At 45.7% G+C, this 15,371-nt stretch overlaps 1 protein-coding gene and 2 long non-coding RNA genes across 3 annotated transcripts in view; 1 reads left to right on the plus strand and 2 right to left on the minus strand.

Moving 5' to 3' along the window:
• Positions 1–2,284: 2,284 nt before the first annotated feature.
• csmd3a (CUB and Sushi multiple domains 3a) overlaps positions 2,285–15,371 on the minus strand; it is a 306,306-nt gene continuing 293,219 nt past the window's right edge. The window contains exons 66-69 of the mRNA XM_056445250.1: positions 14,545–14,657; positions 13,424–13,511; positions 5,019–5,160; positions 2,285–4,403 (exon numbers count right to left, since the gene is read on the minus strand). Of these exons, the coding sequence (XP_056301225.1) occupies positions 4,247–4,403; positions 5,019–5,160; positions 13,424–13,511; positions 14,545–14,657 (500 nt within the window). The 3' untranslated portion in view covers positions 2,285–4,246. The remainder of the gene's footprint in view (positions 4,404–5,018; positions 5,161–13,423; positions 13,512–14,544; positions 14,658–15,371) is intronic.
• LOC130187896 (uncharacterized) lies at positions 9,835–10,936 on the plus strand. The gene is made up of 2 exons (XR_008830523.1): positions 9,835–10,172; positions 10,672–10,936. It is a non-coding gene; the product is annotated as an uncharacterized LOC130187896 (long non-coding RNA).
• LOC130213530 (uncharacterized) lies at positions 10,165–12,125 on the minus strand. Its single transcript, XR_008835476.1, has 2 exons — positions 11,823–12,125; positions 10,165–11,254 (listed from the first exon to the last, which is right to left on the minus strand). It is a non-coding gene; the product is annotated as an uncharacterized LOC130213530 (long non-coding RNA).

Here is a 15,371-nt window from a genome sequence, read left to right on the forward strand (position 1 = left end):
CGACCAGTAAATTAGCAGATTTTTTATTTTTTTGTTCTTAAATATTTTTGTTGCTGACAAACTTGCTCTACACTTCAGCCCACTATAGTTAACGGTAATGCCTGAATGACTGGTTTCCTAACCGACATTAACTCAAGAAGAAGAAGAAAGGAGACGAAAACAGAAGAAGAAGAAGAAGGCTAGCCTGTGTGTGAGCGCGGGGGGGGGAATGATTGACAGCGGGAAGGGGGGGGGGGTGACCATGGTTATAGGCTAATGTATGAAAAGAGGCGGGTCTTGGGGGTTATCGCGCGAATCCAAAGATTTTACATAGCGGTGTCTCCTGTAAACGATGGACAATGGCGAAGCGGACTATCAGTTCGTACTTTCTTCCTAAACCTAATGATATAGAGAAGACAAATCCAGAGAATGAGTCCGACTCAGATTGTGAGGAAACGGTCGTGGCAAAAAAAGGCAGGAAGTTCAGCTTTGGCGATGAGTGGCTGCGAGTTCACCTGGCTGAGGTATTTCAGGGAGAGCAACTCAATGAACTACATTCTGCTGTCGATTCCCACAACATGCTGGGAACATGTTCTGATAAGACTGGCACTACACAGTTAAAACACGACACGCTGATCAAACACAACGCCAGCCTGAAACATAAAACAGAGCTACCAACTCTCACGGTTTCGCCATGTGACACACGCTTTTGCATGTTTTCACGCTCTCACGCCACACAACCAATATCTCACTGCAAAAGAAATTCTGATTTTGGGCCGAGGCGCGTTGGTTCCTTTTCAAACTCCGCGACGATAGATGGCGCAAAGGAGCGCATCTATAAACCTATTCGCTGCATAGACATCCTATTTACCCCAAAGAGTCCCGGAGTCAGCAACAAGAAGATTTTCAAACAGACACAACGAGCAGAGACTACGGTGTGTTAATGCAGGGCTCTCAAGTGTCACGCATTGAGCGTGACAGTCACGCATTTCGGTCTTACGTCACGCACTCCCGCCACACATCGTATTTCTCACGCTGAAAAAACTCTCGGCCATACCATTATTCTGCTTGGGCCCCTAATATTTTTAAGTTAGGGGCCACTGTGCTCCTAGTAAAAAAATTTAGTCTGGAGCCCTGGTCTAGGGGGTACCTGAAGGCCCTCTAGGGGGTACCTGAAGGCCCTCTAGGGGTACGTGAAGGCCCTCTAGGGGTACCTAAAGGCCCTCTAGGGGGTACCTGAAGGTCCTCTAGGGGGTACCTGAAGGCCCTCTAGGGGTACCTGAAGGCCCTCTAGGGGGTACCTGAAGGCCCTCTAGGGGGTACCTGAAGGCCCTCTAGGGGTACGTGAAGGCCCTCTAGGGGGTACCTGAAGGCCCTCTAGGGGTACCTGAAGGCCCTCTAGGGGGTACCTGAAGGCCCTCAAGGGGTACCTGAAGGCCCTCTAGGGGGTACCTGAAGGCCCTCTAGGGGTACCTGAAGGCCCTCTAGGGGTACGTGAAGGTCCTCTAGGGGGTACCTGAAGGCCCTCTAGGGGGTACCTGAAGGCCCTCTAGGGGGTACCTGAAGGCCCTCTAGGGGTACCTGAAGGCTCTCTAGGGGTACCTGAAGGTCCTCTAGGGGGTACCTGAAGGCCCATCCATTGAAAAAGCCTTTGATAAGTTGTTTTATAAATATTCAATATAATATCTGCATAAGTTCATAAAGTGAAGTGTCTATAGATCCTATAGTATATGCTAGATGCTGCGTGTTGGATGTGTTGGATGCGTCTCCGTCTCCTGGCCAGGGGAACTCTCTGAGGCGGAGGAGCGGCGCTCTTCTTCATCTCGCTGGTTTCAACCTTCACCTTTAAATAAAATCCTGTTCCTTCTATAAACGTCTCCGTGACGACGTGTTTGGAGAAAAGAAGCTCCAACTGTTCCTACATGAGTCTGTAAACGGCCAATCATCAAAATGTCCTGCTCTTTAAGATGTTTAGGGAAAAAAGCCTGATTCCTACGTGCCGTGCAGCGTTTATGAGCTCCTCCTCCTCCTCCTCCTCTGGAGGAACGACCAGCTCAGAGTCTCCGCTGCAGGCGCCGGCATGCGACGATGAATCCTTCCCTCTGAAAGGATCTGTAAAGGTGTCATCGCTGCGGTGCAGAGCCGATTGGCCCCGTGCGTGACTCCGCCTCCCCAGGTGTAAAGGAGATCACGTCAGAGCCGATGTCAGCAGGAACTCATTAAAGGAGGCGGAGCTCTCCGATTGGTCGCCGCTCCGTCCTCCTGGCGGACACGTTCTCCACCAATGAAAGAAGAAACATCGAGCTTCGTTATTTCATCTTTTATATATAAATTAAGGATTTGTACATTGCCGATAAAGAAAAAATACAAAACATTTTGTTGACCTTGCGTGACATTTACATGTGAAACTTTACACAACATATTCAATAACTTACAAATGCTTTATTTTCCGCATAAAAAATATAACTCTTTACAAAACGTCTGTCATATGTACATATTCATAGACACAGGTGTGCTGGTGGATGATGAGTGTGTGTGGGGGACCGACCTGCCGCTGGATGCTGTTTGACCAGCTGCTCTTCTTCTCTCATCCATAGGAAACATGAACTTGCAAAATATATTACATATCGATAACACAAGACATCTTGCTAGAGAATGCCGTCAAGTATTAAAAACTGTATAAATGTACAAAATGTACGAGCAATGACAGGAAACCAAGCTAGTGGTAGGAAGTGGTACTGCAGCCCACAGCCGAGAGAGCTCCTCTCAGCCGACGCCACGCAGCCAGAGCGCTGCAGTACCACTTCCTACCACTAGCTTGGGGGCTGCAGCGGATGCTCAACCCTCCTTAAAACACACAGTGGGCCAGACGGTGGTGACGCCTGCAGGACGGAGCTGAGATGCTCAGTGCTCCTCAGTGCTGGCTGGACGGGGGAGGGGCTCGTGTTGAGGTGTGCACGTTTCATGTATCCTGTACATGAGACGGTTCAGTGAAGTTCAGGGAGTAACCTTTATGCCATATTATGACCTTCGCATTCTGAGAATGCGGAAGGTTATGTTTTGATCGCTGTGTATTTATTTATTTGTATGCGTGTTACTCGCATAACTCAAAAAGTATTAAACCGAATCTCATGAAATTTGGTGGGATGATTGGTTATTATCCGGGGACCATTTGATTAGATTTTGGGATCTATCAGGTCAAAGGTCAAGGTCATGAAAAGATACCAAGAAAGTGGCAGCGGCGAAGGTATGCGCTCTACCGAGTGCCCGTTCTCGTTAGTCATTCGTCGCGTGTCTCAGAGCAGGAGACAGAGCTCTCTGACGGAGGCTCCCCAAAAGAATCTGGAGTAAAAGGAGCTTCGTGTTCCAGGAGCTCACTGCCTCAGAACCTGAACCCGGAGAGAGCCGGAAGACCGACTGTGAGACTCTTGATGGGTACAGGGTTGTGGGTAAGGGGGGGGGATTCATTTGGTTTATATGGGACACAAAGATAAATACATCAGAGCCGGGTCAACTCGGTGGATGAGGCCCACGTGAGTAATGACTGAGGAGCAGCTCTCCGTGAACAGAACCAGGTTTCTGTTCACAGCCCACATGTAGAGCACCTCCTCCCCAGAGAGCCTGAGCACAGCCAGAGGGCGGCGGCCCAACCGACTCCGCAGGGTTTCTTTCCTGCTCTTCGGTAACTAAAGGCCCGGCCGTGGTCTTCATCAGGAGGAGGAGGAGGCGTGAAGAGCGACAGGATAATCACCGCATCACTTTGCACACACCGTTCAGAGAGCAGCTTCCTCTCCACCTCCTCGTCTCCTCTGCTTGTCAAGGAGACTCTAAAGATGGGAGTGAAGATCACAGCTGAGGACTCTCACCCCCGAGAGGACGACATTTAAATAAATGAGTGAGACGAACGTGAAGAAGCTCCGAGCCGTTTCCTCCCAGAGCAGAGGTTTCAAATAGTGGTTTGGTATCGTGAAGTAACCCTTTGTGTTCTGAGAACAGAGCAGAACACGCTCCAAGTCTCTGCCAGAGGCTCGTTCATCAGCCGACACTCACTGAGTGTAAAGAACTCTGATCTCCTCCTGCAGGAAGACCCCCCCCCTCCTCCCTCCTCTTCTTCCTGCCGTCACGTTGCTAGAAGTGTGCTTTATACGTCTTTATGTCGTCTTTGATGTAAGAAAAATATAAACATGTCCATATATATATTAATGTGAAGCAAACCAGGAGAAGTTGTATCCTCCCTCTCTCTCTATGTGTGTGTCCTCAGTGGACATCACACCATGGTGCAGATGGTGTTGAGGTTGGGGTCGAAGCGGACCACCTTCCCCTCGGCCGCCTTGGTGTTGGCGTACAGCGGGTTCTCGAAGGCGGCCTGGCCGTTGTTGTTCTCGTGGACGGAGCATCCCGTGTACTGAGCTTTGTCCGTTTTCCTGGAGAGGAGGAGAGAGAAGAGGAGGTGAGAGACAGAATCACAGTCACGTCTCCATCTCCTGAGGCGGCTTGTTAACCGTTGTTATAAAGATCAGCCAGAGAACGTCACATTCCTGCAAGCGTTACTGATCCCATCAACAGTCATCCATCACACACTGAGGCTCTCAGGAGAAGAGCCTGACGTGTGATGAGTGGGTGGTGATGGATTGTTGCATCATGCAGCGTCTCCAGGAGGCCTTGTTTCTCTGTGACCTCTCTGTGACCTCTCTGTGGCCTCTCTATGCCCTCTCTGTGACCTCTCTCTGGCCTCTCTCTGACCTCTCTGTGACCTCTCTCTGACCTTTCTGTGGCCTCTCTCTGACCTCTCTCTTACCTCTCTGACCTCTGTGGCCTCTCGGTGACCTCTCTCTTACCTCTCTCTGACTTTTCTGTGGCCTCTCTCTTACCTCTCTGACCTCTCTGTGACCTCTGTGGCCTCTCGGTGACCTCTCTCTACCTCAGCCTGCTCCAGCCTGCTCACAGGTCCCAGCTCCTGGTTCTTTGGTTATAAACTCTATAAAACCATCTCTGCGGTCGGTTCTGCTCTGGGCTCTGGCTCCACCCACATGACGTACCGCTGCTTGTAGAGGTAGAAGCCGAGGCCGGCGAAGATGAGGGCAAAGAAAGGCACGAGGATGGCCACCGCAACAGAGCTGCTGTTGGTGGAGCCGGCGGCGTCGGGGTCGGCGAGGGTCACATTCTCTCTCACTCTCGGACCTGGAGGAGAGGAACGGTTAAGGCAGGCGGAACATCGTCAGAGAAGATTCAGGTTTTATTTTAGTGGCAAAAACACTGAAGAAACGACGTGATCATACCTGCAAACTCATGAGAGGTGAAAAAGGTGACAACGGGGGGGGGGGGGGGGTGCAGGTGATTTTTTTTTTTTTGTCACCACACCACATCCACGTTGTTTGAAGCCTCAAAGCTTTTAGAACCACAACTACAGTCATTTTATTGTTCTGACCACAAATCTAAATAATGATAATAAACAGTTTAAGAACAAAAGGTCCTCCGCTCCGACTCAGCCCTATAATGATAGTAATAACAAATATACATTGTCATTATATATAATATGGTTAAAGTCATTCATGAACCAACTTCCTTTTTTTGCCTGAACAGTCCTCATGGACTTCTCCTGAATCTGTTCTGTCTCTACCTGTTTGTCACGATACTCATATTATAACTTCTATACATATTACATACCTGCCATAAATATCATGATACCCGATATCAGAATTCAATACACCATACAAACAATATGGTACCATAATTACGAGACTGGTATATTTATCTATAATAGTAATAAATAAAACATCTGTATGGTTCACTTTTTACCAACTTTTTCAACACTTAACAAATGACAGTAATATGAGTATTAATACAGCCAGATATGAATGAAACTACATGGTTCCATCATAGCATTGATTATACACTATGAGGCCGTTAGTCTCTGACCAGATGATCCACAGTTCATCAGGATGAGCAGCTGGAGAGTTACACAACTTTACAGACTGAAACATTTCACTTCTGGCATCTTTTTATTCTTTAAGCCGAAGTCTCTAAGCTCCGCCTCTTCTCTCGCTGTGAGCTGCGCAGCGCAGTGTGCGCAGACAGCTCGACACGGAGCAGCGCGTGCGCTCTGATCGCTCTCTAATGAAGGATCGATACTAAATATATGCTAAATCACATCGTGTTTAACGTACGGGTACTTTGTTAGCATCGCTACACCGTGCAGCGCGACAGCAGTAGATGTAGCGGGCTAACATTCAAGCTAACCTGAACCACCAAACGCTGTGGACATCTGAACGCTGATTGGCCGAGACGCGACACGCCCCATCAAAGATGTTCTATTGCGAAGAGCACCACTTCACACTTTTCTCCGCGTCTCACTGTAATCTCAACGGCAGCGGGCCAGGTGACCCCCCCCCCCCCCCAAAAAACTCTTCGGATCTCCACGATTCACGTGGATGACCTATTTTGAGTTCAAAACGGTGAATTTCACCGAAAGGTGACAAGTTTGCAGGTATGCGTGATGGAGAGGTGGAAAGATACTGGTGACGATGAAGATGAGGAGGAGGATAAGGAAGAGGAAGAGGATCACCACGATGAGACGCAGCGGCCGTAACGTCTCACTGATGACGATCAGGAAGACTGATCAGCATGTTGAAGAACAGGATGACACCATCACAACAGACAGATGGAGCAAAGAGACGGAGGTGGGGGACAATGAGGTGGAGGACATTGAGGTGGAGGACAATGAGGTGTAGGACAATGAGACGGAGGACAGAGAGGTGGAGGACAGAGAGGTGGAGGACAGAGAGGTGGAGGACAAAGAGGTGGAGGACAGAGAGGTGGAGGACAGAGAGGTGGAGGAATACAAATATTATTATAGAAGTCGGCTTCATCACAAAGAGCTCTTTCATGTCTCCCTGCTGAGAGGCGAGTTTCCACAACGCTGTCAACACTGTCATATAAATATAGATATATACATATTTATATTTATACATATAAATATTTCTATATATAAATATATATAGAAATATTTATTTCATATAAATACATATATATATATATAGAGTATACAGTATATACTGTATATATATTTCATATAAATATACATATATAAATATATACAGTATAAATATTTCATATAAATATATATATATTGAGAGTATATATTCATAATTATATATATAAATATATACATATATACAGTATATATATATATAAATATACATAGAGTATATACAGTATATATCATATAAATATATATTTTATATAAATATATATAGAGAGTATATATTTATAATTATATGTATATATATATAAATATATACATAAATATATATATATATATAAATATATACAGTATATACAGGGTGTCTACAGGAATAAACCAGTGAAATTTAAGACTTTTTAAGACCACGTCTAAATAAAATTTAAGACCTAACGTACGAAGGAAATATACATTAATCTAAATTAATTAATTCAAAGTAAACACACTGATGTCTGTTCAAAATTAACAGTATGGTGTACTGCAAAAGGATAACACAAATGTCATTGCTGTTGTAAATTATATTTATTCATACAACATTTTCAGAACATTTAGGTCCCATGAACAAATGTCTATAAAATCAAGTAAATATATTTTTAAAATACGTGCAACATAGTTCCTTTTGAACAAAAAAAATCTATAAAATAACATAAATAACATTTCCAGCTGCTTTTAAAATGCAAATACATTTACAAAACAGAATGTATGTGTGTGTGTGTGTGTGAGTTCTCATGTCTCTATGTGATGGATGTTTGTGCACAGGATCATACGTCTACTCCTGAGCTTTTGTGAATATACTAGGAAAACAATCCTTTTCAAACTTATCGCCCAAACAGATCCACGGATGATGCTGTCTCCCAGGTACTGCACACCACACTCTCTCATCTGGACAGCCAGAGGGGGGGCTATGTGAGACTGCTGTTCATTGATTATAGTTCAGCTTTCAACACCATAGTCCCCTCCAGACTGGCCGGCAAGCTGATTGAGCTGGGACTGAACACCCCCCTGTGTGCTTGGATCCTGGACTTCCTGACCGCCAGGCCACAGGTGGTCAGGGTGGGCAGACACACCTCAAATCCCTCACCCTGAACACAGGATCCCCCAGGGTTGCGTCCTCAGCCCCTACTGTACTCCCTGTACACACATGACTGTGTGGCCAGGTTCAGCTCAACACCATCATCAAGTTTGCGGATGACACAGTGGTGGTGGGCCTGATCTCCGACAACCGAGAAGGCCTACCTGGAGGAAGTTGCTGATCTGTCACTCTGGTGCCAGGACAACAGCCTCATCATGAATGTCACCAAAACTAAGGAGCTGATTGTGGACTTTAGGAGGTACAACAACAGAGGACGTACTCACCACTGGGGATTAACGGGACTACTGTGGAGAGGGTGCGGTATAAATACCTGGGAGTCCACATCACCGAGGATCTGACATGGTCAACAAACACAGACACTCTGGTGAGAAAGGCAAGGCAGCGCCTCTACCACCTCAGGCAGCTGAGGAAATTTAAAGTTTCCCAGAGGATCCTTCAGTCCTTCTACTCTGGAGCTGTAGAGAGCGTCCTGACAGGAAGCATCACAGCCTGGTTTGGCAACTGCTCCGCTCAGGACAGGAAGGCTCTGCAGAGAGTAGTGCGTTCGGCTGAGCGCACTATTGGAACTACACTCCCCACCCTGCAGGACTTGTACACCAGGAGGTGCAGAACCAGAGCTGGCAGGATCATGAAGGATCCTCACCACCCCAACAACAGACTGTTTCAGCTGCTGCGGTCAGGCAGGCGCCTCCGTAGTCACGCTGCAAGAACAGAGAGACTGAGACGGAGTTTCTTTCCTCAGGCCATCAGGATTGTGAACTCCGACCTCACCAGGACCCCCACATAGACCCACACAACTGCCCCTCTTAGGCACACACACACACACACACACACACTTACTGTAAATATTGTGTTGTTTTTTTATTTGTAAATAGTGTGTACTTGTTGCCCTTGCACATTCCTGCTGAGCATTGCCACTTTCATTTCACTGCACACCCTGTGTGTGTATGTGACAAATAAAACATCTTGAATCTTGAATCTTGAATGAATACAAAAACTTCCAGTTGACATTTGGTCCATTCTCCTGGAAAAAAGAAAGAAAAGGCAGACATTAGCCAACAGTCACCACATCTCTTCATGACACCACTTCAGATTAATGTCAGACTGGATCAATATGAATGAAAACTATTTTTACAAATTAAGCAACGTGAGCCATCCCTTGAGCCTAGTGAACACTATGTAGACATATTGACAGGTAAACACCACTCTACTGCCATTCTAAAACTATTTTTAATTAGTCTAATTAATTGTAGTGCGCCTATCCATAGCTGTTATTAACTTGACACACGAGTAAAGCTTAACTATATGAAACATACTCATATACAAGAGGATAGTTAATACATATATTTATGTTAGACTTACTGTGAGGTGCTGAAGTAGGTCCTGGGCGTGTCACGGCCCATGAGCTCCACAGGATCCTGACTGGACGTGGTCATTTCACCAAGAGCACATGAAGTCCAGCTGTCTGCTCGCGGTGGTCTGGTCCAGAGTCTCGTGGTGGTCTGGTCCAGAGTCTCGTGGAACAGAATGAAGAACGCGCCGCCCTGTTGGTCTTCGGTGATGAGCTCTTTGTTGCACGGCGCTGGATTTCCTCCGGTGACCTCCAGCGTTGTAGCGTTGACGTTGTTGCGGGCGGCGGAGCAGGAGCTAGCGGCGGAGCAGGAGCTAGCGGCGGAGCAGGAGCTAGCGGCGGAGCAGCAGCTAGCCCCGCGGGCTGCTGGCGGCCTTCGCTAGTCTCTGGCTGTGTCTACTACCGCGCACTTAACGAAGTACACTGCAATGCAGTGCACTGCATTGCAGTGTACTGCGTCGCTGATGAAGTGCTGTCTCAAATGGAACACTTAACCGTTAACCACTTGGCGGAAGTGACGGACGCAAATCTGTTCACGGCACCCGCGAAATTAAGCCGGGAGTGACGTATGCAAATCTGCTTGCGATACCCTAACCCTTAAACTGACAAAATGAATGCACTTCTTGCCCTCTTGTTGTCCCTTGTTTACCTTTCTCCACCCCATGTGGAAACTGCGATACCGCCACAATCGCGGCAGGAGCCTCCGCCTTCTGGCTGAAGTCGAGATGGTATATGTAAGTTTAATTGTGTGATTTTGCCTTACCTTCACAGCATAGCTTCATGTAGTAGTTGCAATTAAATTCTCCTCGCTAGGTATGCTAAATTCTCAATTATCTTTGTCAGAAGTAGCCTTCTTCTTTGCAATCCACATACACACCATATGGAAATAAAACATGACAACTCTGTACATGTTTGTCCCTAGATTCCAATTAGTTTTAAGAATTATCCACTGAAATGAGGCATCATCTGCTTGAATTCACACAGTAATAGGCCTACTTTGACTGACTGTACTTTTATACACATCTCTGTTGTAGTGAAGTTCACCCTGATACAGGAATCAATTAGCAATTGAACACACAGGCATATTAATTATTGTTACAAACATGCATCAATTCTAATATAAATCAGAAAACGCAATAAAAGACTACAAAACCTCAATGACAACATTTTATTGATAAAATGACTTACATATTAATATAATCTTCCTCCCCTCCCCACACTCTACAGCAGCCACCCAGTCCCAGGCGGCGCTGCCGTATCAATGTTGCAATGCCACTGCTGGCGTTGTGTTGTGATGCCACAGTGACATGAGGGTGGACTTCAGGCTCACCCGAGTCATTCAACGCCCTCATGGCTGTGCTGGGCACTGACTGACCACGGTTGGGGCCCCGAGATCTCCTGTCTAGTTTTTATTTTTTGGCTTGCCAGCGCCACCTCCTATCGGGTGGTGGCCAGGGCCTTCGACAGGCCCCGGGCTCAGTGCATGATGCCAGGGTCCTGAATAACAGCCCCATCTTCTATGAGCAGTCATCCCCTCCACCAGGATACTGTATCCTTGGGGATGGTGGCTCCCCCTGCCTGTCCCAACCATCTGCCTCATGACCCCCTTCAGGCAGCCTGTCCACCTCCAAGCTACAACTGCTGCCTGTCAAAGGCGAGGTGTGTTGTGGAGAGGTCCTTCTGGATACTGAAGACGCGATGGCGGTCCATCTTCTTAAAGGCCCTGGAGGTGGATGTGAGGTGCCAGAGGTCATTGGAGCCAGATGTCGGGAGGGCAGCAGAGGACCAGCAGCACCTCCAGGAAACGTCTCTGGGGCAGGAAACAGAAATAGGATAGCCATTCAGTGCTCTGTCCCAGACCACCATTACATTTAAATTAATACATACACGACATTAAAAAAACAACACAACGATGATTGAAAGCTACAATTATTTCTAGAAGGACAAGCTTAGATAGCTATCGTAACGGTATTAATTATCGGGCGGCGTGTGTGCAAACATTCGTGGTGTCACGTTAACCCGTTATTAAACTGAGCATATCCATTGTTAATCCATTATTGAAATTGCTATTTCGATTGGTTAACAGAACAGCCGTTGTTTAACACTGTCCGATGACTTACATAGCTATCTGTCGTCGGACTTGCCGCTGGAGCAAGCGCCTGGAGCCGACCTGCCCCCGCTCGTCAAGCGAAAAGTGTCCGATAAAAGTGCACCTTCGTCGGACTGGCCGGGTGGTGGATTACCCAGCTAGCTTATCATAACTGCCATGGAGATCCAATGGCATCTAATGCTACCTAGGTATGCTCACTAATCTGAGAATGGCATGTTAGTAGTACATTGTAATACCAGTACAATGTGTAATAACCGCTGATACTTACATTTACGGTCTGTAGCTTCGTGGTCTACCGCTTGTGCTGTCCGCCATTGTTTTAGAAATAAAATGAAAAGCTGGCGAAAGGGCTCCTCCTCTTCCGCTACGTCGCCAAGATGGCGGCCGCTTAGGGCGAGTAGTGTCCATCGTTTTACACTACATTTTTGCCCGTTTGCAGTGCACCATCCGGGTACTTTCAGTGCACTGAATTCTGCTGGTTTTTTCAGTGGCGCACTTCGAACACTGAAAGTCAGTGCTCAAGTGCTCAAGTGCGCGGTAGTAGACACAGCCTCTGTGCTTCTTGCTCTACGTGAGATTCCACCGCTGGAAAGTCTCGCGACATAACGCAGCTTCAGAAGCATTTCACCCACCGTGACCAGAAACACTCGTTCTTTTCAAGCCGTTGTTGAACTTGCATCCCCCATGTTTTCTAAAGTAGCCGATGCTTCACGTTGTAGGGGATGGGACCGAATACGTGGGGCCCCTTTAAGAGAAGGGGCGTGGCCCCGGTGACACCAGAGACGCCGCAGAGCAACCGGAGCAAAATACGGACCTGGCAGAACAGATTGCCTCATATTCATAATGACATGACACCCAACAAATGTAAGACCAATCCAATCTGAATTTAAGACAATTTAAGACTTTTTAAGGTCTTATTTTTAGGAAAAGCAATTTAAGACTTTTTAAGACTTTTTAATGCCCCGCGGACACCCTGTATATAAAAATATATATGTATAAATATACATATAGAGTATATACAGTATATATCATATAAATATATATATACAGGACTGTCTCAGAAAATTAGAATATTGTGATAAAGTTCTTTATTTTCTGTAATGCAATTAAAAAAACAAAAATGTCATGCATTCTGGATTCATTACAAATCAACTGAAATATTGCAAGCCTTTTATTCTTTTAATATTGCTGATTATGGCTTACAGCTTAAGAAAACTCAAATATCCTATTTCTAAATATTAGAATATCATGAAAAAGTATACTAGTAGGGTATTAAACAAATCACTTGAATCGTCTAACCCTTTCACCACACCTGGAAACACATTTTCAAATGTTTGATTTTGTTTTGCTGTTATAAATCTTTTTTTACTTGGTCTGAGGAAATATTCAAATTTTATGAGATAGGATTTTAGAGTTTTCTTAAGCTGTAAGCCATAATCAGCAATATTAAAAGAATAAAAGGCTTGCAATATTTCAGTTGATTTGTAATGAATCCAGAATGCATGACATTTTTGTTTTTTTAATTGCATTACAGAAAATAAAGAACTTTATCACAATATTCTAATTTTCTGAGACAGTCCTGTATAAATATATCTATATAAATATATATAATGAGTTTCGACATCACTTTTTAAAGCTGCATATTAGATCTAGTAGTGATCACAAATCATGTTTATATTTGTATAAATCTCCAAAACTCAGATGTCAGGTGAGCAGAGACTCGTTTCCCCTTCAGAGAGATGAGTGTGAGAACATTCACCACAACGAGGACACCTGGTCTGGATGTCTCTCTGCATGACTCCATGGTGACAGTGAGGGCTGAAGGGTGACCCACGGCAACGAGACTCAGCGCACTTGAAGGACACGTACCGAGTCTCTGGAGTCCAAACGGTCCGAAGTCTTTCCCCGGGATGAAGCCCTGGAACACGTAGCTGCCGCCCTCCGGCTCGCCCGACACCTGTCAGCAAAGACATCCAGGGTTCCTTTCATGTGCAGCGATGACATCAGAGAGCGTCGCATCCATTCCACGCCACATCGAAAACACACTGAGCTGGACAGCCAGGCGCACACGTCACAGGAGCACCAGCGCCGTGTCGGTGGAGCGGCTCTGGAGGCGGCGTGCAGCCAGCTGGCAGCGCCGCTATGACTGGACCTTGAAGTTTATTTAAAGGAGGATGTTCAGCCCCACAAAGGGAACGCGGCGTGGCCCCAGCTGCCTCAGGTGTCGCCGTGTGTCTGAGCCGCTCAGCTAATTGTCAGCAAGGGAACGTTTACCGGCTCACAGGGCCACAGGGCCACCGGCTCTCAGGGCCACAGGGCCACCGGCTCTCAGGGCCACCGGCTCACACTTGGAAACTCAGACATGACACCACGCATCTCATTGATTAGTTCATTCATCTTAATTATTGTATTTGTTATTTTCCCTTGCCTGAAAACCAATTCCACGTCCGTGCATACAGACACATACATCTGCCCTCATCTATGACTTCTGTTTCTTTAAATAAATAAATAAAAGCTCACACACACACTTCGCACACTCTGACTTTATGATGTTTTGTCATCCTCTAGGTCACAGGTGTCAAACACGAGGCCCTCAGGCCGAATCCGGCCCTCCGCATCGTTTTATGTGGCCCCTGGTGTCTTTAAAGACAAGCGATCACCTTTTCTTAAAGAAATGTAAGAAAAGTATCCTGTGCTTTTATTTTGAAGGTTTAAGATTAAATGTATGTATGTTGTAATGTTAGAGACATTTTCTTATGTACAATATTTCTACACTCAAATAAACAATAATCAAATGCAAAGAGATATTTAACAATATGTTGGAGGAGTTTATTAAGTGTTTCCGGCCCTTTAAGAGGGCGGCCATGATGCTGATGTGGCCCACAGTGAACATGAGTTTGACACCCCTGCTCTAGGTGTTATGTCAATGTATTGTCTTTTGTCTTATAATAAAATAAACTAATCTAAACGCCAGCTGGCTGTGGACTCACGTATCCGTCCATGGCCCAGCTCTCCTCGGTGACCCGGCTCAGAGAGCTGTGGGCCAGCGCTCGCATCTGGTGCAGCAGCAGCATCAGGCGAGCCTCCTGGCGCTTATACACTCCTACAAGGAAGAACAGAGGAGGAGGAGGAGGAGGAGGAGGGTCAGACTGTGTACAAAGGTTTGTTTTCAATACATGAGTACATGTGATGTGAGATGTTTGTAAGTTTACTGGACAAAAGGCTAGAAAAGAGATTTAAAGAAGATTTATTTCTATTGTAGGAGTCCAGCTATGGAACAACGTTAAAATGGATAGAAGAATGGTTTAACTCACTTTGAAAAGGATTATTTATGAAACAATTTTTGAGGGTTATAAGTGTGATTGAAACGTATTTATATATACATATATATATATACATACATATATATGTATATATATATATACATACATGTATATATGTATATATACATATATTTATATATATACACATATAGATATATATGTGTATATATTAGGGCTGTGAAACGATTAAAATTTTTAATCAGGTTAATCACAGGTTTCTGTGGATTAATCATGATTAATCCCATATATACATAATCAGGGTTTTTTCTGGGTCAAAATGGGTCTTCGGTGCTCCCAAAAAAAAAATGTGCGCGCTGTGCGCGCACCATCTGTTCGTTGAGTAAGTAATCAGCAGCTGGCTGCTCGGTCCATTCACGCACCTCAGAGTTGCGTATTGATCAGACAAGAAGACACGCTCATCAACTCCAGTGTTTCCCTTCCTATTATAACAGGGGGAAATCTCCACCCGTCACCCTGTAATTTGCGTCTACCCC

Source organism: Pseudoliparis swirei, chromosome 22, assembly GCF_029220125.1.
Source record: "Pseudoliparis swirei isolate HS2019 ecotype Mariana Trench chromosome 22, NWPU_hadal_v1, whole genome shotgun sequence".
Classification (NCBI taxonomy): Eukaryota; Metazoa; Chordata; class Actinopteri; order Perciformes; family Liparidae; genus Pseudoliparis; species Pseudoliparis swirei.